The sequence below is a fragment of the Schistocerca gregaria genome, chromosome 2, assembly GCF_023897955.1.
Source record: "Schistocerca gregaria isolate iqSchGreg1 chromosome 2, iqSchGreg1.2, whole genome shotgun sequence".
NCBI lineage: Eukaryota > Metazoa > Arthropoda > Insecta > Orthoptera > Acrididae > Schistocerca > Schistocerca gregaria.
Window position 1 is genome coordinate 385,671,690 of NC_064921.1, and position 24,093 is coordinate 385,695,782.

A 24,093-nucleotide genomic window follows, 5' to 3' on the forward strand; every position below is an offset into this window, starting at 1 on the left:
AGATGGATGTATTGTGGCGAAGGGGCCAATATCATCAGCTCTGGGAGGATGGAAGAGGGAGGTATTTCAGTGGAGTGGGCTGTCAGCTGGTCGGTTTGGGTGGAAAAGGAAATGACGTAGTAGGTAGGCAATGTGTAGTGTGTTGTTGGTAGGGTGGCCCGGCCGCACCAGCGTCGAGACGCCGCCCCCGCTCGCAGCCGCTGCCGGTGCCCATGGAGGGCGGGAAGAAGCTGTCGCCCTTCCAGCAGATCATGCGGGAGATCAAGATGAAGCGCAGCGCCGCCAACTCGCGCGTCTCCCGCTCCCGGAGGTCAGTGCTTCCTGTTACCTTTCTTCTGTACTAGTCTAGGCGCCAGTAGTTCCTCAGCCTCGTAGGCAACTACTGCTAAATTACAGCCCCGCAGGTTCCTAAGAGGATCGGAAGACCACTACATTTGTGTGACAGGAATGTCTGTAGATGTCTTCCAAAGTGTATGATGTACCACCTGACCTATCCGTTATAGCCAATAAGGTAAACGGATGAAATATTAGACTCCCCTGAAAAAGAGCGAACTAGTCTCTTCGGAGCACTGTAGTCGATGTAGAGCTGGTGCCAGGTGACGGTTCAGCGTCAACGCCGTGGTGCTGAAGAGTTTTATATGTGCCAGTCTGCATAATGGAATCAGTGCAGCACTGTGGGTCGACGTCGAGACATTGCAGAGTGGCACAAAGAAGATATCGTGTTTCGACGTGCCCATGACCTCACCGTGAACGAAGTTACCCCAGATACTGGTGTACATTGGTGGGCTGCCCAGTGTCACTAGAATGAACTGTCACTCGCAGCAGTGTAATACGCCAGAAGAAGAGTTGTAGCAGAAAGTTCCTTCGTGGCAGTGATCGTAGACGAGTGTCAACACTGACTATGAAAATAAGTTTCAACGCCGACAGCGGTTGCTTCTGTCAGTGAATTCTGGTCGATTTCAGCTAGTTTTATAGTGAACGGCGGTACCGCACCTTGGGGTAACAATTTCTATACTGACTCCCGAAGGTTCACAAAGAGGGGATACCATTACGCCTCATTGTTAGCAACATCAGGGCACCTACATATTTGTTGGCCAAATACCTAACGGGAATATTAAGTCCTAATGTGGGTAAATGCCCTCATCACATCCGTAATTCCGTGGATTTTGTTAAACGCCTTGATAGGTTCAGGTTGGATGAGTCAGATATCATGGTGAGTTTTGGCGTCGTTTCCTTGTTTACGAGGGTAACCCTCCCAGAGTCACTAGAATTGATTAGTCAGAAGTTTGACGAGAAGACCACTGAACTTTTTAGGCATGTCTTGATTTCCACTTATTTTCTTTTTAATGGGGAATACTACGAACAAACGGAGGGAGTCGCCATGGGTAGCCCACTCTCACCGGTGGTAGCGAATTTGTACATGGAGAACTTCGCGGAGGAAGCCCTGTCGTCATCCGAATGGAAACCTACTTGCTTTTTCCGTTACGTGGACGACACGTTCGTCATCTGGCCACATGGTATGGATAAACTCCTTGACTTCCTTACACATCTAAACTCCATACACCCCAACATCAAATTCACTATGGAGACTGAAACGGAGGGTAAATTACCTTTCCTTGATGTCTTGGTCAATAGAAGGGCTGACGGCATCCTAGGTCATGGGGTGTATCGGAAAACAACGCACACTGATCTGTATTTGCGCGCACACAGCTGCCACCACCCTTCACGGAGGAATGGGGTACTTAAAACTCTAGTACATAGGGCGCGCACTATCTCTGACACAGAGAGTCTTCCCCAGGAATTGGAACATCTGAGAACTGTATTTCGAAAAAATGGGTACTCAGAGTGGCATATTAAACGTGCTCTCCGCCCAACCACGACAGCACAACCTGTGGAGATGGATGAAATCACGAGGGAGGAGGTAGGCACTGCGTTTATTCCTTATACAGGCGCACTCTCGGGGAAAATCGCCCGCATTCTGAAGAAACACCGGGTCGGAACTGTGTTTTGTCCTCCGAATAAAACTCGTGCACTGGTGGGGAGCGCCAAAGATGACCTCGGTTTGAGGAAGGCCGGCGTGTACCAGATTCCGTGTCAATGTGGCAAGTCATGTATTGGTCATACGATGTGTACCGTCGAGGATGCCGTGAACACCAGAGGCACACTCGACTGATGTATCCGAGCAAGTCGGCGGTCGCTGAACATTGTTCGTCGGAAAATCACGCTATGGAGTATGACCGCACGAGGATTCTGGTACAGACGTCGAGATACTGGGACAGCGTTGTTAGAGAGGCCATCGAAATTCGCACCAATGACGACCTCATAAACCGTGACTGTGGCTATAATCTTAGCAAGGCTTGGAAACCAGCGATTGGGTTAATCAAGAGTAAATCGAGCACCGTGGCGCGGGACGCGGACGGCGACCGCCGCCGCGACCGAACCCAGTTCCCCCTGAGCAGCCATAGCGTACGGATCTCCGTACCGGCACGTTCACGGGAGCTCAGTCCGTCAGTTCACCTGATGATGGCGACATGTATGATCGCCGAAATATTGTGCCCGTTGGACACTGTAGACCGGCAGTACACCCGTGGATATTTTGATTAGTACAAAAATAAACATACCATGCACACAAATCCTCAAACAACGCAGAATAACAAAAAGCACAAACAATGGCCACACACAATACATATCAGAGCAACAACACCCATACAAAACGAAATGGCACATACTCACCTATAGTAACAAGATTGTTCACAGAATAGGCAACATATTAAAGAAACAGGGACTCCAAATAGGATACAGGGCAGAGAACACAACACAGTAAAACATCAGAACACAAGAAACACCCACAGATAAATTTAACAGATCAGGAATATATTAACTCATATACAACACTTGCCAGTTAGTGTACATACGACAAACATGCAGAAACTTCAAAACCAGATATTCAGAACACCTCAGAGCTTTAAAAAGCAATAGCTCCAATAGCAGATTTTCTGACCACCTTACATTGCGCAATCACCACCCAACTCCAATAGAAACAGACTTAAGAATACTAATACCCAGCCACAGCCTATACAGAAAACTGACCACTGAGGAAAACTTCCACATACAGAAGGCAGTAGCAGATGGAAAACAGGTCGTAAATGAATACACTACACTCTGCAAGGGCACACTATTTACCACATTAAAGGGACTTTACAAAAAAGACAACACAAACAAATAAAGTCTACCCACATTCACAAAAATGTATATACTTCGCTATGAAAAACTCATCATTTACAGACAAATGGAACATGAGGAAAAAAGCAACACAAACAGCTAAGAAGCGTACAGAAAACACACACACATACAAAGATAAAATGAAAACGAAATTAATATTTGGCGCCGAACTCACTCATGAACAAATGAACACTGACTGAGCTGGAACACACAACAACCACAATTACACTGTGTTTTGGTGAAGTGCAAAGTGCTTTTACGACCTCATTTGTGAAAATACGTGTTATATGTACGTGTGCATCACGACACCTCACCATGATGCTGAGAATAAAAGGTCTTGTCACACGAAAACGTCAGTACAAAAGAATATAGGCGCAAAATATCGCTACAAACTAAATTACGTTAAGATTATAGGCCAACTCCCAACAAAATTTCTCATCGACATGTTTGGTTGCAGATGTCAACCTACATGTAATAAGTAATACACAAGTCGGTCTGAAAAATCATGCACACCAAATGTAAAAGTATTAATAAAAAGAAACAAATTATTCTTTGAACTAAATATCCAATTAATTTTGTAAACTCTTAATAAAAATGTTGACATTGCAGATTAAATAAAACGGAAACACACTGATGATGCCACAGTGGTGCTGCAACATGTTTGGGAACTTGGAAAAAACGGTGGTTTGCATAACTGGCGACCTTACATCCTAGAACTTTGTTCTTTGACTGTATCTGCTAGGTATGGTCGGATCCAGTCATTAGGTACACCTCTTTTTCTTAACGATCATATGGTCAGCAGTATCGAAAAATTTATGGATATACTTGTACCGCGCTCATCCTTTTTTTAATTGTACTGTGCATGTGAACGTACTTACATCACTTCAGAAGGAAAACTGTGATTCACGTAGAAGGTCGTATTTATTGACGCAGTTCATTAATCTGTGTTTGATAGCAGAATCTACCATTTTTGACATTGTTGACAGCTAGGAAATGGGTGTATAATTTTCTATCTTTTACATGGTCTTTCTTTAGCAGACACACAACTCTAACCTGTTTTGAATACTGTGGGTATGTATGACTCATATATTATGTTTGTCAAGGTAGTTTGTATGCCCTGAATGCATTGCTTCAGCAAACAGATTGATACTTCAGTCCAACCTGCTGAATTTCTGTTTTTAATGTTCCCTATAGTTTTATTGACTTCATGCTGTGTGGTAGGTAACAAGATCATTGTATTTAGTGTACAATTATTTACCTGTGTTATATTTCCTTATAGGAATTTTTGTTATAGGTTCTCTGGAATAGTTGAGAAATTCTCAGTCAGAAAATTTTCTGCGCGGTCTGAATCATGTATTTACCTGTTTTTGTTTTGGTTCCCCCATGCTGCCTATAGAATTAGAACGCAGACTGCTTTGCTTTTATCCAATGAAACGAATATTATTCCATTATTAAATGTCATATTTACAGCAGTCAGCACGTTAATATAAATCTTTTCGTAAGTATGGTATAAATTTAAGAACTCTGACTCATAATTTTTTATGGAAGTGGGGTGCTGGAAGATATTGGAGGGATTTTTAATGCCTGATGTTTTTCATTTACTTTATTTCATTTATTTATTTTTAATAGATAGGTACTGATGTGATGCTTTTGGAAAGAAAATTTCAAAGTTCGGTTGAAATAAAGTTGATTTATATTGGTTGTTCTATACTACCATGTTCTCATTGTCACTAAGAGGTACACAGATGGAACCGTGAGTGTGCCCATTTTGGGAGACAGCTACCTTAGTCGATGCACGCAGGTCTCATTGCTCCTCGTGGAAATAATGGCAAAATGTCAGCACCTTCCCTACTCTAACTTTACCGTGTAGCAATTTAGCGACGCGCCCTGGAGCTGCGGTGTGCTTTGCGGGCAGGTCGCGGCGCGTGGTGCAGGAGGAGGAGTACACGGACAAGGACCGCGCCGCGGCGGCCAACATGGGCTCCCGCGACATCAAGCAGTCGCTGCGGCTGAAGCGCAAGCAGGAGCGCAGCCGCGCGCTGCAGATACCCGAGGAGGCGCGGCCCGGGGCGCTGCTCGCTCTCGGCAGCCGCGAGATGCGCCGCGGCAACCTGCGCGCCGCCATCGGATTCGTCCACAAGGTCCGGCGCGAAGCGCGTCTGCACTCGCTTTCAAACACACGCTTATTCCTTACTACCTACTCGATTTCGGAAGATGATTGTACGAAAACTACCAGACATATACACGGTGGTCCATTGACAGTGACCGGGCCAAATATCTCACGAACTAGGCATCAAACAAAAAAAAACTACAAATAACGAAACTCGTCTAGCTTGAAGGGGGAAACCAGATGGCGCTATGGTTGGCCCGCTAGAGGCCGCTGCCATAGGTCAAACGGATATCAACTGCATTTTTTTAAACAGGAACGGCCATTTCTATTACATATTCGTGTAGTACGTAAATAAATATGAGTGTTTTAGTTGGACCACTTTCATCGCTTTGTGATAGATGGGCCTGTAATAGTCACAAACTTATAATTACGTGGTATCACGTAACATTCCGCCAGTGCGGACGGTATTTGCTTCGTGATACATTACCGTGTTAAAACGGACCGTTTACCAATTGGGGAAAAGGTCGATATCGTGTTGATGTATGGCTATTGTGATCAAAATGCCCAACGGGTGTGTGTTATGCATGCTACTCGGTATCCTGGACGACATCATTCAAGTGTCCGGACCGAGGGCTGGATAGTTACGTTATTTAAGGAAACAGGAAGTGTTCTGCCACATTTGAAACGTCAACCACGACCTGAAACAAATGATGGTGCCCAAGTAGGTGTTTTAGCTGCTGCCGCGACTAATCCGCGCACCAGTAGCAGACAAATTGCGCGAGAATCGGGAATCTCATAAACGTCGGTGTTGAGAATGCTACAGCAACATTGATTGCACCCGTACCATATTTTTATGCACCAGGAATTGCATGGCGACAACTTTGAACGTCGTTTACAGTTCTGCCACTGGGCACAAGAGAAATTACGGGACGATGACAGATTTTTTGCACGCGTTCTATTTACCGACGAAGCGTGATTCAACAACAGCGCTAACGTAAACCGACATAATATGCACTATTGGGCAACGGAAAATCCACGATGGCTGTGACAAGTGGAACATCAGCGACCTTGGTGGGTTAATGTATGGTGCGGCATTATGGGAGAAAGGATAATGGGCTCCCATTTTATCGATGGCAATCTAGATGGTGTAATGTATGTTGATTTGCTACGTAATGTTCTACCAATGTTACTACAATATGTTTCACTGCATGGCAGAATGGCGATGTACTTCCAACATGATGGATGTCCGGCAAATAGCTCGCGTGCGGTTGAAGCGGTATTGAATAGCATATTTCATGACAGGTGGCTTGGTCGTCGAAGTACCATACCATGGCTCGCACGTTCACCGGATCTGACGTCCCCGGATTTCTTTCTGTGAGGAAAGTTGAAGGATATTTGCTATCGCGATCCACCGACAACGCCTGACAGCATGCGTCAGCGCATTGTCAATGCATGTGCGAACATTACGGAAGGCGAAATACTCGCTGTTGAGAGGAATGTAGTTGCACGTACTGTCAAATGCGTTGAAGATGACGGACATCATTTTGAGCATTTATTGCATTATTGTGGTATTTACAGGTAATCACGCTGTAACAGAAAGCGTTCTCAGAAATGATACGTTCACAGAGGTACATGTATCACATTGGAACAACCGAAATAAAATGTTCAAACGTACCTACGTTCTGTATTTTAATTTAAAATCCTACCTGTTACCAACTGTTCGTCTGAAATTGTGAGCAATATGTTTGTGACTATTACAGCGCCATCTATCACAAAGCGAAAAAAGTGGCCCAACTAAAACATTCATATTTCTTTACGTACTACACGAATATGTAAGTAAAATGGGGGGTTCCTATTTAAAAAACGCAGTTGATACCGGTTTGACCTGTGGCAGCGCTATGTAGTGGGCCAACCATAGCGCCATCTGGTTTCCCCCTTCAAGCTAGACAAGTTTCGTTCTTTGTAGTTTTTTTCGTTTGACGCTTATTTCGTGAGATATTTGGCCCGGTCACGATCAATAGACCACCCTGTCGATAAATGATGTATACGAGTCGACAGAGCATCTTTCCAAGTTTCGATTCGTAATACGAGACGTTAAGTAATTACAGAGGTCGCCACTAGGGTACAGGTTTGTCAGAAGTTGTAGTCAAATGATATCCTCCGTACTTTCGCATCCAGTTAGTTCACACTTGATGATGGGCGAAGCATTGAAGTGATCTCCCAAGTGAGTTGCACTAGCGCCTTCTCTGGTAATTCGTGTCAGTGACTTGAATAAATTTCGGGCAAATATTGATGTTTGGTGCATCATAACTGCTGTCCATACTGAGCACCCGTAATGTGAGTCAAAAACTTGGTCAGGTGCTCTAACCGTGATATGTGTTTATTTTCTGATATGTAATGTAGTTTTCACGAATTCGTCTTGTAAAATCCCGGGGGTACTTTTTAGTAACCCTCTTCCGCTGCCATTAAGATTCTAACGTCAGAAAGGACAGACAATAACGGAATTGTATATACTGCGCGTGCACAGTATAGCAGGAAAAAAACGTAAGTGATTCGGTTGTATACAAGGTACAAAATTTAGTGTGCAGGACTGCCACCTCTGGCAGCAGCAACAGCTCTAACCCTGCTGGGCATCAAGTCAAAATGAGCTTAAGATGTCATATATGGGTACGTCACTGCATGCCGCTTCGACTGCACGCCACACCTCATCAATCCTAGTCGGAGACGAGTGGTGGATTTCCAGTCTGTAGCCAATCCTTGGTCAGACGTTCTCAGTTGGTTAAAGATCTGGGAAACGCCTGGGCAGGGCAAAGGCGGAACATCATCCCTGTGGCGGCAGGTCACGTCAGCACAGGCAACATACTGTCTTCTGTAATCTTGCTGACGGAATACGTCACGGAGATCTCGAAAATAGCGCACTGACGCACACCTTAACACGTCAGAAAACAAGCCCTTGCTGTACAAATTATCAGCTATGCGAACAAAAGGCGATGGTTTTGTGTAGTCAGTGGCACTTCATTCCGTCAAGCCAAATGCTGTGCGCGTGTGAATGCAGTCTGCCAATATTCACTCTCCTCAGAGCCTCCACACGCGGATTCTTCTATCACGAGACTGTCCACAGAAGTGGGACTCATCTGAAGACATGACGAGGTGTGACTACTGTGTCCAGCATTGGGATCTTGCGCACCACTTGTCGGCAGACTTCAGTCTGGTGCTTCCCGAGTGAAGCCACAACGGTGGCCTCGCTGAGGACAGATTGTAGCGCGTCAGACATTATTGCGTTCCCCGTTTGGACATTTGTTTTCTGCAAAAAATTCCACATCTTCACTTGTGGTGTACCGCCACACTCGCCGAACAATATATCTGCTCTCTAGGATGTTAGTTGTATTGGGTCATTTAGGCGCTGTATGGCGTGAACTGTGATCCTTGTCAATATTTCATACTCACGTACCAGACCTGTGCACACGACTAACTCGAACAACGATATTGTGAAACGAGAAATTGCTGTCTCCATAGACAATGATCCTGCTGCTGTCGACCTCCAACACCTGCTGCAAGACGTTTGTCATTCTTACACAAACTTCTCTCAAACAAACCACTTTCAAACAAGATTTCGGAGAGAGATATTCACTGTGTAATCTTTTCTTATGCATACAGAACGTAGACACTGTCCCTCCTGCATAAATTGTGGGATTGCCCTGATATGCTAAATAGCTGCGTATCCAACCACGTAGCACAGTTCATGCTATGAAGAAACGCAGACACCGTGCGTCATTCTTAACGTTCATTTATCCTGACTTAGAATTTATCTTCCTTTCTTCATTCCACTAAAATGGTCACGGTGTCTTCAGACATCATTACTTCAGTTACGATACTTCATGTCAAATAACGTATGTTGCAATTTTAATGGTGTACACTGTACATGTAGGCACTTTTATGTCCAGCAGAGTATTTTCGAAAGTCATAGTGACTATCCTTTGATATCTTGTGTTCCTTCACGTGTCAGTGCAACAATTAATGTTGTTTCTAATAATAATAATGATAATAATAATAATAATAATAAAAGTAATAGTAGTAACTGCAGATAATGGTAAAGGGAAGATGACAGGGATCGGACAAAATCTATCAATATGGAATTACTGAGTTGTAAGAAAGAGGAACGCAGATACACTGATTCATCTCGGGGCTTGGTCACGGGAGAATGTCGCATGGTAAAGCGTGGTAATTGTTTGTAACAGGGTGAAGAATGACTTTCAAATCGAGATAAAACATTGTTGTTTTTTAATCGAAAAGTCATTGGCTTTTTTTTTTTTTTTTTTTTTTTTTTTTTTTTTTTTTTTTTTTAAAGCTGTAATTGTAAGCCCCATGGTATTATGAGGAAGATACATCAAGAGTCGGACAACTTGATTTAGAAAAGACAGCTGTTTGACTGAAGGATGCGGAAAGGCTTTCTGCTCTAATGGGCGCAAGTGATCTTGCCGTGCTGTTCAGCTAAGAGCCTTTGGATGAAGGAGAGATATGAAGGGCTATGTACCTTGATCGGACGGTAAAACAGTCAATGTACAGACATCTCTACTCAGCTTGGCCTTCTGCGGCCAGAGTCAAATAAAATAAAAGTTTTCCGGGTATGGCACCACGTCTTATTACAAATAACTGTCACTGATGAAACCAACGCTTCGCCCTTGGTTACACCAGATTCCACTACATTTTGTCATGACTGCTGTACTGAGCATGACATTATGTCACAATTTAAAAAAAGTTTATATTGTTAATCTCTTGTGGGGAAATAAGTGGGAAGCTTAATTGTAATTGATCCCCTGTGGTGGTGGTGCTGGTGGGGATCTGCTGTTGTCTACTGCCTCACACAGTGTGTGGCATGATTTTTAGCCACCGACGAATGGTGTGTTAACTCTTGTTCTCTTCATGTAGAACACAGATAGCGCGGCGGCGGTTACTCACTGGTAACACTTGCGTCCAGTCGTGTTGAAATGGTGCCAATAATTTGACAAAGGCTGCACAGAGATGAGTTGTGCACTAAAATATTTTTTTCATCTTGCCGGAAAGCTGAAAGAACATTGGGGGAAACAGTTTTCCAACGATAAAAACATTCGCACAGCAGTTATGAATGGTTCAATGACCAAGAAGCGGATTTCTAACGTCGAGAAATTGAGCAGTTCGTGGAAGCTTTGTGGAAGCTTACTGACTGCGTTGAAAAATAGTGTCATGTGTGTGTATCGCTTTTTAAGTGTAGTGCAGCATTCAATAAAAGTTATTTGGTCTGCTGTATAATGTGAAACCTAATTTTGAAGTTCGTCGTACCATTACACTTCTTGCGCCGTGTAATTGGCTGTAAGTAGATCAGCAGCAGGAGAGGCAGCATCATTACCGGTGTAGTTCTTTCCTACCATTCTATGACGTCTGCTGGTCGACGCACCTTACTGCGCCTATTCCATAAAATGGACTTGCTGTTACGCTCCACTTGATGACCCAAGTCAGCAGTTGAAGCTGACATTACCGCCTAGTACCAATTCTGCACAACTACAGCCCTTAAAAGCGACCAGTGTGCTCTTTTAAGGGGATGTCTATTCGTTTGTCTAGTGAGCTTATCAAGAGATGAAGGTAGAAATAACGGTGTGGTGGGTATCAAGTTAACTGGACAGGTAAACAATATTATGTACAGGGCTATTACAAATCATTGAAGCGATTTCATAAATTCACTGTAGCTCCATTCATTGACATATGGTCACGACACATTACAGATACGTAGAAAAACTCATAAAGTTTTGTTTGGCTGAAGCCGCACTTCAGGTTTCTGCCGCCAGAGCGCTCGACAGCGCAGTGAGACAAAATGGCGACAGGAGCCGAGAAAGCGTATGTCATGCTCGAAAGGCATTCACATCAGTCAGTCATAACAGTGCAACGACACTTCCGGACGAAGTTCAACAAAGATCCACCAACTGCTAACTCCATTCGGCGATGGTATGCGCAGTTTAAAGCTTCTGGATGCCTCTGTAAGGGGAAATCAACGGGTCGGCCTGCAGTGAGCGAAGAAACGGTTGAACGCGTGCGGGCAAGTTTCACGCGTAGCCCGCGGAAGTCGACGATCAAAGCAAGCCGGGAGCTAAACGTACCACAGCCGACGGTTTGGAAAATCTTACGGAAAAGGCTAAAGCAGAAGCCTTGCAGTTTACAACTGCTACAAGCCCTGACACCAAATGACAAAGTCAAACGCTTTGAATTTCCGGCGCGGTTGCCAACAGCTCATGGAAGAGGATGCGTTCAGTGCGAAACTTGTTTTCAGTGACGAAGCAACATTTTTTCTTAATGGTGAAGTGAACAGACAGAATGTGCGAATCTGGGCGGTCGAGAATCCTCACGCATTCGTGCAGCAAATTCGCAATTCACCAAAAGTTAACGTGTTTAGTGCAATCTCACGGTTAAAGTTTACAGCCCCTTTCTCTTCTGCGAAAAAAACGTTACAGGACACGTGTATCTGGACATGCTGGAAAATTGGCTCATGCCACAACTGGAAACCGACAGCGCCGACTTCATCTTTCAACAGGATGGTGCTCGACCGCACTTCCAACATGATGTTCAGCATTTCTTAAACAGGAGATTGGAAAACCGATGGATCGGTCGTGGTGGAGATCATGATCAGCAATTCATGTTATGGCCTCCACGCTCTCCCGACTTAACCCCTTGCGATTTCTTTCTGTGGGGTTATGTGAGAGATTCAGTGTTTAAACCTCCTCTACCAAGAAACGTGCCAGAACTGCGAGCTCGCATCAACGATGCTTTCGAACTCATTGATGGGGACATGCTGCGCCGAGTGTGGGAGGAACTTGATTATCGGCTTGATGTCTGCCGAATCACGAAAGGGGCACATATCGAACATTTGTGAATGCCTAAAAAACCTTTTTGAGTTTTTGTATGTGTGTGCAAAGCATTGTGAAAATATCGCAAATAATAAAGTTATTGTAGAGCTGTGAAATCGCTTCAATCATTTGTAATAACCCTGTACTTCAGTACGGATAATGTGATGCAGGATTCGTGTTGGGAGGCTAGGCGAATGCAGAAAGTGAGATGGAGTTGACGGCATTCAAGGATTTGGAGAGGTTTGTGGGATTTTGGGGGTGTAGAATCCAGGTGATATTTTCAGACGCAAGTTGGAACTGATATGGCTTCTGTTGATGTACAAGACAATGAGAAGATAACGTTTTAGTGTTCCCAATTTATACAGGGTTATTCGTAAATACCTCTGGCGTTGCAGAAGACAACTGCGCGAAAAGTACAAGATATACAGGAAGATTAAAAAGTTTCAGTTCGTAATACGCGCAATAGCGCAGTTACTGGGTGCACCAGTAGGAGACAGACATATCAGAACATGGCGTATAATGAGTCGATACGTGCATTTGATGTCCCTGACTTCGCTAAAAGTGAGTCAAATATAACGGTTCAGCGACGTTTTCGTGCCAAACATAGGGTGAAAGCTCCAGCAGACGAAACAATCCATGGGTGGTACAACAAATTTCGTGAGACTGGCTGCCCTTCTGGTGCAAAGCAAAGAGGGGAGGCAGGGCAGCCAGTAGAGAAGGTGGAGTGTATGTGGGAATTAGTCTTCATGAGTCCAAAGCAATGGACGACACTTGCGAACTGCAGATACTGCAGGCAACTGTCTGGATGATTCTACGCAAACGTCTATTTGTAAAAGTATGCCTGCTGCCATTGCTCAATGAATTGACTATTCGGGACAGTGAACTTCATTCTAACTTTTGCTGGATTTGTATTGGCTGATGAAGGAAGACGACCTTACGCAGAAGCTGGTTTTCAGTAACGAAGACAACTTTCATTTGTCTGAAAAGTGAATTGTCGTAATGTGTGTGTTTCACGAATGTGGATATGCTGTCGTAAAGGTACATGCCAGAATTATAACAAGACAATGGAGGATTCATTCTGTAAAAAGACAGTGATCCACCATCTTTTTGTTCAGACTTTCATGATTATCTCATAACTGAACTTCCTCAGTATAGACTGGCCCTCAGTGACCGCCATGATTACGTGATTTAACTCCATGTGATTTCTGTGATGGGGCTATATCGAAGATAGTGTATTCCTGCTTCTACTCACAAGTCATCTGGAAAAGTTGCAAGGAATAATAATTAATACACACACTGGTATTTACCTTGACATGTTAGAATGTGTATGACAAGAGTTTGACTATCGCACTGACGTTGGCCACGTCACATTTTGTGTCAACGCTGAGAACCTGTAATGCGAGTTCAAAATTTGTAGAGATGCTTTTTCCATTGATAGGCGTCTATTTCCTGTGTGTCTTGTAGTTTCTGCACTGACGTGTTCTGGAACCCCGGAGGTACTTAAGTACGCTACTGGCCATTAAAATTGCTACACCAAGAAGAATTGCAGATGATAAACGGGTATTCATTGGACAAATACATTACACTAGATCTGACATGTGATTACAGTTTCACGCAATTTGCGTGCATAGATCCTGAGAAATCAGTACCCAGAACAACCACCTCTTGCCGTAATAATAGCCTTGATACGCCTGGGCGTTGAGTCAAACAGAGCAGCTTCAACTCAATACCACAGTTTAACACGAGTAGTGACTGGCGTCTTGTAACGAGCCAGCTGCTCGGCCACCATTGACCAGATGTTTTCAATTGGTGAGAAATCTGGAGAATGTGCTGGCCAGGGCAGCAGCCGAACATTTTCTGTATCCAGAATGGCCTGTACAGGACCTGCAACATGCGGTCGTGCATTATCCACCTAAAATGTAGGGTTTCGCAGGGATTGAATGAAAGGTAGAGCCACGGGTCGTAACATATCTCAAATGTAACGTCCACTGTTCAAAGTGCCGTCAATGCGAACAAGAGGTGACCGAGACGTGTAACAAATAGCATTGCATACCATCACGCCGAGTGATACGCCAGTATGGCGGTGACGAATACGTGCTTCCAATGTGCGTTCACCGCGAAGTCGCCAAACACGGATGCGACCATCATGGTGCTGTAAAGAGAACCTGGTTGGCTCAAATGGCTCCGAGCACTATGGGACTTAACATCTGAGGTCATCAGTCCCCTAGAACTTAGAACTACTTAAACCTAACTAACCTAAGGACATCACACACATCCATGCCCGAAGCAGGATTCGAACCTGCGACCGTAGTGGTCTCGCGATTCCAGACCGAAGCGCCTAGAACCACTCGGACACCTAGCCGGCTGAGTACGCCATCGCCGGCGCTCCTGTCTCTGATGCAGCGTCAAGGGTAACCGCAGCCATGGTGTCCGAGCTGATAGTCCATGCTTCTGCAAACGTCGTCGAACTGTTCGTGCAGATGGTTGTTGTCTTTCAAACGTCCCCGTCTGTTGACTCAGGGATCGAGACGTGGCTGTACGATCCGTTTCAACCATGCAGATAAGATGCCTGTCATCTCGACTTCTAGTGATACGAGGCCGTTGGGATCCGGCACGGCGTTCCGTATCACCCTCCTGAACCCACCGATTCCACATTCTGTTAACAGTCATTGGATCTCGACCAACGCGAGCAACAATGTCGCGATACGATAAACCGCAATCGCGATAGGCTACAATCCGACCTTTATCAAAGTCGGAAACGTGATGGTACGGATTTCTCCTCCTTACACGAGGCATCACAACAACGTTCACCAGGTAACGCCTGTCAACTGCTGTTTGTGTATGAGAAATCGGTTGGAAACTTTCCTCATGTCAGGACGTTGTAGGTGTCGCCACCGGGGCCAATCTTGTGTGGATGCTCTGAAAAGCTAATCATTTGCATATCACGGCACCTTCTTCCTGTCGGTTAAATTTCGCGTCTGTAGTACGTCATCTTCGTGGTGTAGCAATTTTAATGGCCAGTAGTGTATAGCCCTGTACAAGCTGAGGGAATATTGTGTTCTTATTTTGTGTGTCACAAGAAGTGCAGAGACGAGGAGTGCGTGGCGGTGTGTGAGGCGTTGGTGTGTGGTGCCGGCAGGCGCTGGAGCTGAACCCGCGCGACAAGAACGCGCTGGTGGCGCGCAGCAAGTGCCACCTGCAGATGGGGGAGCCGCAGCTGGCGCTTCACGACGCAGAGGCCGCGCTGCGCATCGACAAGAACTTCGTCAAGGGTAACCGCACGACCTGTCTGCTGTCCGCTCTGTTGTGCCAGGGGCAGTCGATAAGTTGTAATTATCACCTCGAAAAAATAAAATTACGTAATTCGTGATTTTTTTTTTCTTTGCCGGTTAGTTTCAGCATCCCTCGTAGACTCTGAAACCTCTGCGCCACAGTACCGTAGCGCACCATCAGAGCACCCATAAAAAGTGGAGTGTCGTGCGGTGATTTGATTGTCACATTTCAAGTAACATTGCAACAAACCAGTGCTGAGTTGGTGGAAGCGTGTAGCAACAATGCACAATAAAACCACAGTCAGTAGCGCAGACGCTTCCAGTGTGGTCATACGAGTCTTTAGTGGCGTAGAATGAGGTGACAGGGTCCCGGCGGAGGTTCGAGTTCAAAAATGGTTCAAATGGCTCTGAGCACTATGGGACTCAACTGCTGTGGTCAGTAGTCCCCTAGAACTTAGAACTACTTAAACCTAACTAACCTAAGGACATCACACACATTCATGCCCGAGGCAGGATTCGAACCTGCGACCGTAGCAGTCCCACGGTTCCGGACTGCGCGCCTAGAACCGCGAGAACACCGCGGCCGGCGAGGTTCGAGTCCTCCTTCGGGCATGGGTGTGTGTGTTTGTCCTTAGGATAATTTAAGTTAAGTAGTGTGTAAGCTTCGGGACTGATGAGCTTAGCGGTTAAGTCCCATAAGATTCCACACCCATTTGAACATTTTGAGCTGACAGGCCATCTCTCGGACAAGAACCGGGAAACGATAGAGAAGTGGAGACCGAGATATCAAAGACCACCGTAGCATACTCGGAGCGATAGTGGAACACTCGAAAAATCAGTAATGCATGAGTTTCCGACGTTTTCCACATTTGCGACATGACAGAGATCCCGTTCACTGGGTTCACCGATTACTGATGTCCGTTCGGAAAACCTGCCGAAAAGAAGCAGCAGTGCAATTCTTGCAGCTCTGTCGGGCCTATCTAGATTACTTGTTTAGCTGCCTAATCACCGCGTACGAGTGCTGAGTGTATCACCATGACCCCGAGACAAAAAAGCGAACCAGCCAGTGGAAGCAAGTCGACTCACATCCGCCGAAACTGACGAAGATCGAACCATCATCGGGAAAGGTGATGCTGAGACTTTTGTAGCCTATCATGGTGTGATGGTGACGAATATTGCTCGTAAGAAACAAGCTATTAGAGAAACACGCTACCGAAGTTTTCTGCCGATGTTAGGGGAGAATGTCTAGAGGAAGCGTCACAGAAAGCTGTCTAAAGGGATGTTTTGATCCACAATAACGTTCCTGACAGTCTGTAACAAGACGCAGTCATATATGCTGCTTCTCTGGACAATCAAATTTTGCCTCACACCCCCTTCATTCCCCTGGCCTTGTATCCAGTAGCTTCGTCCTCTTCTTTCGAATGAAGAACAAGGTGAGTTTTGACGTGCAACATTCCCTCAACAGCCAAAGTGCAGGCTTCTGCAAGGAGGTCTGTGTCAGGTTATCCATCCTTTCCAAAAACTGCATCATTAAAAGGTGAATATGTAGAGAAGAACTAACATCACATCAAATTACAAGGTCAAGGCTTGAGTTTTTCGAGGCGACAATTAAAACTTTGCGACTGACTCTCGTAATGACTTGTGCTGGCCATCAGAGTACCCCAGACCTCATCCTCTCATACGTAGTCGCTACAGCTCCTTCTCCACAGCACACTCTTACCATTGCCACAACCACTTTCCAACGCTGCGATTCCTTTGATTCTCTATTTTGCACGTCTCTTCCTGTAGCACTAAACTGAGGAGTAAATTTCGATGGTCATCGAACGAGTCCGTACATGAAAGTAACATCAGAAACGTAATGCAGTAATAATAGACAAAATAAAATTACACGAATCCTACTGCTTTGAGTAGGTATAAGCATAACCAACAATTTTTTTCCAGGACCTCTTCTACAGAATAAGATTGAGAGTTTAGCCTTGAAAGTGCGAGGACAGCCGCTAGCATTTTTAAATTCTTATGGTGCTTACTGGAAACAGACGCAGCAAAATACTTCATGCTTTCCTGCACAAGAGTAAGAAGGTGCGACCCAAAGAGAGATTGGGTTTCTGCCTAGTATTAACTAAGTGAGAACTGTTAATTCTCAGAAATTAGCTCATGTTGTTAATAACAAACGACACTAAAGAAAATACATATTGAGAGGCCAACATCAAAAGGCCCAGGTTCCTGAATAAGTGTGGGCAGGACGCTCGCGAACTGAGATCACATATTCCTCTAACTGCCCGTTTCTAAGCCAAAAAAGCCCTTGCATATGGGAAGAGTTACCCCAGATTACAATGTCGTATGTCACAGGCGTATGAAAATAAGCAAAGTAGACTAATTTTCGTGTTGCACTGCTACTTATTGTAGGTACTGTTCTGTTCTATATAAATAAAAATGTAAACGTTCGTTTATTCAAAATCGTATACCTCCGAAGGTCCTTCACCAATTGCTTTCAAATTTTGAAAAAACGTTGCGTTCCAATGCCAGCTTGTTTTTGAATGCCTAATTTTAATACATGTAACACATAAATAAACTTGTAATTAATAAAGGGTAAAGGTTATTACCAAAAATCTCCAAAAGTTCTTGCCCAAGCTACTTCAAGTTTTTATACAATACCCTAACGAACCGACATAGGCTATATATCTTTCACCTGTATTATAAATAAATATACATGTAATGTGTAAAGGAGAAATACTGTTACCAAAAATGTCAGCAGATACTCGGCCGATTTAAATGTCAGCAGATACTAGACCGATTTACTTCAAATTTTTACCTGATACTGTATAAATGTTTAGATACATATATAGTGAAAGTTTCTCAGCAAACACGAAAGTTGTATTTGTGGTTTTGTCGGCATATGATTAGAATACTACCACAGAATCTGAATTTATGATAACAATAAAGAAGGCTCAATGTCAGAGAGAGCGGTGGAGAAGAGAGGGACGCAGGGGTTAGAGGAAACGGATGTAGAAATGGGAGAGGAGGAGATGGAAGGAAAAGGGGGGGGGCAGGTGGAGATGGAGAGAGAGAGAGAGAGAGAGAGAGAGAGAGAGAGAGAGAGAGAGATGGGGGAGGAGAAGATGGACAGAGAGATGGGGGATGAAGTAATGGTCAGAGAGAGAGGGCAGAAGGAGATGAAGAGTCAGAAGGGAGGAGAACATAGAGAAAGGGGGAAAGAGGTGATGGACAGAGAGAGCGGGATGGAGGGGGGACAGAAAGAGATGGAGAGAGGGAGGGAGAGGAGAAGATGAATGGAGAAAAAAGGAGTACGTGATGGACAGAGAGAGGTGAAAGAAGAAGAGATGGACAAAGACGGAGAGAGGTGGACACGTACTGAGGGAGGAGGGAGGAGGAGATGAGGACGTGTATCCAATTCCCATACATGTTAGAAACATGTCCTTTCTCTTTTCTTACTTTTCCATTTAACCAGACCGAGCCACTGCAACGCGCGGCCGGCTACAACTAGTGCTAAATATAGCAGCATTCAATTTCTGAACAAGATCTACAACACAGGCTTTCCATGTCATCTGCCATCTATCTGAACACCTAGGAATTTGAACTGTTCAGACTCACTAATCGCATGCCCATTCTCTGCTGTCAAAACGTCAGTTTTATTTGAATTGTGTGTTAGAAACTAAAAACGGAGTCTCACTGTGATTTGGCATCAATTTACTTTTTGCAAGCCATGAACTTATGTCTTGAACTGCACCGTTTCATACATTGCCTATATTGCACTCTACGTCCTTCATTATCAGCCTCACTGCTGTGGAGACTGACTTTTTGCTGTCTGTTCTTGAAGTATGAGGGGTAGTGCTCTCTTTGCAGAGTCCTGATCATAGTCCGTCACCAAACACCGAGCGAGAAGTCGCAGTGGTCAGTTGGCTGGACGGACGACGGTCCAAATTCGCGTCCGACCATCCATATTCAGGTTTTCCGTGATTGCCCTAAATCCCCCTAGGCAAATGCTGAGGTGTATCCTTTAGAAGGTCAGGGCCGATTTCGTACCCCATCGTTTAAGAAACAGTTCGAGCTTGTGCCCCTTATCGAATGACCTCGTTTTCGACTGGACGTAAAACCTAATCTTCCTTCTTTCCTTCGACACAAAAGAAATGATCCGTTTCATAGATATTCATGGGCTCTTCTGAAATAGTACAAGTTCCTCGTCGTAATGTGTCCAGACTCTCATGGAAGGCACAGGAACTGAAATTGCGGAGAGCAGAGCAAATATAGATGGAATGAAATACGTTTTCAATTTTTTCTGTACAAAGAAGGTTCCGGAAGCATTGTCCTGCTTAACTCTCACACCTTTACAAAGTCGAGTGATGTAGTTATATGTGTCACTGACATTCAGAAACAGGTAAAATCGCTAAAATTATACGAAGCTCTAGGGCTCAATGGAATCCCTACCAGATTCTACGAAGAATTTCTGACTCGGTTAGCCTATCTTTTAACCATAATATAACGTACATTTTTCGACCAACTATTGTGCCCAGTAGTTGGAAGAACGCACAGGTCACATCCATCTACAAGAAGGCTAACAGGAGTAATCCACAAAACTACTGTCGAATGTCTTTGATATCCATCTCTTGCAGAATATTGATCTCAAAGGCAATGAGGCATTTCGAACAGAACGACCTCCTACAATCAGCATGGACTCCGGAAACATTGGTCATACGAAACCCAACTCGTCCTTTTCTTACGTGGCACCCTGTGAGCCATAGATCGAGACTGTATGGTAGATGCAATACACCTTGACTTCCGAAACGCAGTTGACCACAGCAGCATTTATTAACATAAGTACGGCAGAGAAGATGCAGCACGTTATTTTGGAAAGTCATCAAAAGATGCAGCAGTAACTTCTATAATCCTCGAGGAAACTGTGTTGTGACCCTTGCTGTTCGTGTCCTGGAACTCGTAGTGTCATGAAAAGGCGAGGATCAACACGAAAATTTCGCTGACCATTGGGTGTCTAAACGGTAATCTGTATTAAAAGGCTCGTATGCATTTCCACGGACGTGTTCGAGACGGCAAGGAGTGTTAGCTGCCGCTCTAACTCACAGAGGTAAAGCAGGTTTGTCTGCTGACGAAACTCCAAGGCACCGAGTGTAAGGTCTCGTTCCGTAGTCAGCCGTCGCAGAGCTCTGCATTTTTGGCTCAGGCTTTCGAAACTGCAGATGACAACGGGTAAATCTCCCGTCGAACAACGTGGCCCTGTGCAGAAACACGTTCGTGTCCTGAGTGCTGAACAAGTCTATCCCTTTGTGCCGAAGGAGCGCCGCCTGCCGACCTGCACACTTGGACCGTTCTCGTTGCTATCTCTGGCACAAGTGTTGCATCCAAAGTTCTTAATAATCAGGCAAGTGTGATTTGGCGCAATGCCACTAAATTTATATCGGAAGAAGCTAAAATCTCATTACAGTGTGTACTTCAAAAGATTTCAGGAACCACTAAATATTCCAATCGTACAATGAAGAGAATAAAGGAGAGGTAAAACACAGCTACAGGTACTTCCGAAGACTTCAGCACCTCCCGAAGGACGTAGACGAAGGAGAAGATAATTTTATAATTAGGTAATAATTTGGTAATCAGGCAAGTGAAATATCTCTTTCTTGTCACACATGTTCTTCGTTTTATATTGCCAACATCATAGTAAGCGACATTATCTGTTACGCTACAGATTTTTCCCGTTTTTTTGTTATAGAGGATTTTCTTCTGGCAATGTGTAATCAGACTTGTTCTACTTTGGCTGATTATTTTTTATGCCAGTATTTCTTTTTCTGTACTCTAATAAGAAATTATTGACTTTTGAGTGTCTACATTTGTCTAAGTATAGCCGCATTTACATAACATGTTAACACGATCGTTTTTGGACTGCCATGTGTAGCTTACAAGTTACGCTTGGTATGCTTTTATGTGTGTACCTTACATCTGTCGAATTGCGCTGCCCTTACCTCTCCGTGGCCGTTCACAGGGGAACCCCCACACCACTGCTCTTGTCCCCTCCACTACACACATGGGAACCCCCACAGCACTTCTCTTGTCTCCCCCCCCCCCCCTCCCCCCCTCTTGCGCCGTCCGCACAGGTAAGCGCAGTTACCTTGTGCGTACTCGACAGTGTGTAAGACATCCCCAACTCGTAATCTAAAGTTAGGTAAAAATTGGTTATTGTCACTGTCTCTACGTCATGGGGTTTCGAGTTCGATTTCCCGTCCAGTCGAAGATTTTCGTTGCTAGAGGATTGGGTGCTCGTTTTGTCCTGATCATTTCATCTCACCTCCGTCGACGCACAAGCAACCGAATTGGCGTCGGTTAGAATCCCTTGCACCAGGCGACTAAACAACGTCAGATGAGTTCTTCCGGTCGTTGATACCATACCATCATTTCATTTCAGCATTGAGGTCTTGATGAAACACTTCAGGGTGGGAAAACAAATATTTTGATGATATGTCATAAACAACGTCAAGAAAAGTCGGTGACACCCTCTGTTATTGATATCGCTGGAATTAGAGGCTGCGAAGTCGTGTTGACGCCAGCGTTCACTAAGATTTAGGTAATATCCGTTCTCGATTTACAAAAAGTAACTTAGCTGACGAGTAGAATGGACGAGACGTTCCTGACACATGTGCACAAAGCTCATATTATCTGCAAAACAAACTACAATTGCTAGGATTCGACCCGCAACTACTAGTTAGACGCATAGCCCAAACTACAAGCAATGTAATGGCGTTCTTTGCCTTCTCCATGTACCAAAATGTTCGTTTCTTGAAAATCATAATCAAGACAATATTCATCACCTTTTTAAATTGCAACGCCATTGTTCATGAGGAATATTTACCCAAAGATTAAACAGTCAACTCCGATTTCTAATAGCCAGTTTAAGAAAAGGTTCCTGTTACGCATTCTTAATGTTCGTTCAGTTACACAGAATTGGGGAGGAGGGGAGGGGGGCACGTCCGGTGCACGAGAAAACCTACTCTCGCACTGCGATCCATATGTGTAGTTTCTTGGCTGAGCATCACAAAACTCCTCTTAAACATCCACCGCGCTTCACGGGTTTGGGGGCCAGCAGATTTATTTTATTTTCCCGCTTAAGGGATTCCTGAAAGACAGACAGTCTACGGGTATACCGATCATACAGAATGGTAGTAGGAGGAGGAGGGGTTAGAGTTTAACGTCCTTCGACAACGAGGTCGGAACATGAGCTTGTGTTTGGGAAGAATGTGGAAGGAAATCGGCCATACCCTTTGTCAAAGGAACGATCCCGATATTTGCGTGAAGCGATTTAGGAAAATCACGCAAAACCTAAATCTCGATGGCCGTACGCGAGTTTGAACCGTCGCCCTCCCGAATACGAGTCCAGGGTACTAACCACCACAGAATGGTGAGGCATATCGTTCGATTTCAAAAGACATCTTCGCTGACGATTTCCATCAGCTGTATAATCTTCGCTAGTAGTCCATGTTGTGTTGGCAGACAGTCAACACCGTGTTACGAGAGGAGGCCGAAATGCACGCGTTTAGCTCCCGCGGGTTGGCGTGAGGAGGGAAGAACTATACTGGCGTGAGGTCTGGAACATGACAAGGAATTAGAATTTAGAAAGCGGACGAAATTAGTTGATACTTAACTTTAATCCATTAATGATGAACGCCGCTCTTGACGGTACATGAGTCACAATATTATGTGTACTTACTGCAACTGAATATGGCACCTTGCTAGGTCGTAGCAAATGACGTACTGAAGGCTATGTTAAACTGTCGTCTCGGCAATGAGAGCGTATGTAGTCAGTGAACCATCGCTAGTAAAGTCGGCTGTACAACTGGGGCGAGTGCTAGGGAGTCTGTCTAGACCTGCCGTGTGGCGGCCCTCGGTCTGCAATCACTGATAGTGGCGACACGCGGGTCCGACGGATACTAACGGACCGCGGCCAATTTAAAGGCTACCACCTAGCAAGTATGGTGTCTGGCGGTGACATACAGTCCACTTTGGCCAACAGAGATTACTTTGAAGGTGAGTGCATTTATTTTGCTTGTATCCTTCATTTTTCTTATTTTAAGATATCATGCTGAGATGTTTTTCTTTGCAACATGTACAAATGTAGCGCACTGAATGCAGTATCAACATAGTTGTGGTGTTGCAGACCACAGCTGTAGCCCACTGGACGTGGCAGTATTCAGTAGTTTTGTATGAATGGCAGGTACTGGTGGGTCCAGGTGCCACATGAAGTACAACGACCGCAATTCGCTATCTGTTGCACAACAGAAAGATTATCTTGCTATGTACCATCCTTTGGTACTAATGGCTGAAATGTATTTACTCTTTGATCTTCTGAGGCATAGTAGTATGGCATGTCAATTACGGTCTTTGACTGGCACAGTCATGACGTTCCAACAACTACTGACAAGTATCGACCGCCCCTCCCTACCACTCCCAATACGCTGTCTCTGATATGCTACGTAATGACCTTATACACTTTATTTGGCAGCGAAGAATGTCTGTTACTCGTTCTTTGCACCTGTAGCCTAAATTCACTTCCAAAAATGATAAGTTATTGTTGTCTACAAGGTAAAAATCATTG

At 44.7% G+C, this 24,093-nt stretch overlaps 1 protein-coding gene across 1 annotated transcript in view; it reads left to right on the top strand.

Annotated features, from left to right (window-relative positions):
• The first annotated feature begins 237 nt into the window (after positions 1-237).
• The window catches only part of LOC126336162 (outer dynein arm-docking complex subunit 4-like), a 53,054-nt gene continuing 29,198 nt past the window's right edge, over positions 238-24,093 (top strand). The window contains exons 1-3 of the mRNA XM_049999654.1: positions 238-310; positions 5,138-5,363; positions 15,347-15,479. Coding sequence (XP_049855611.1) covers positions 252-310; positions 5,138-5,363; positions 15,347-15,479 — 418 coding nt within the window. The 5' untranslated portion in view covers positions 238-251. The remainder of the gene's footprint in view (positions 311-5,137; positions 5,364-15,346; positions 15,480-24,093) is intronic.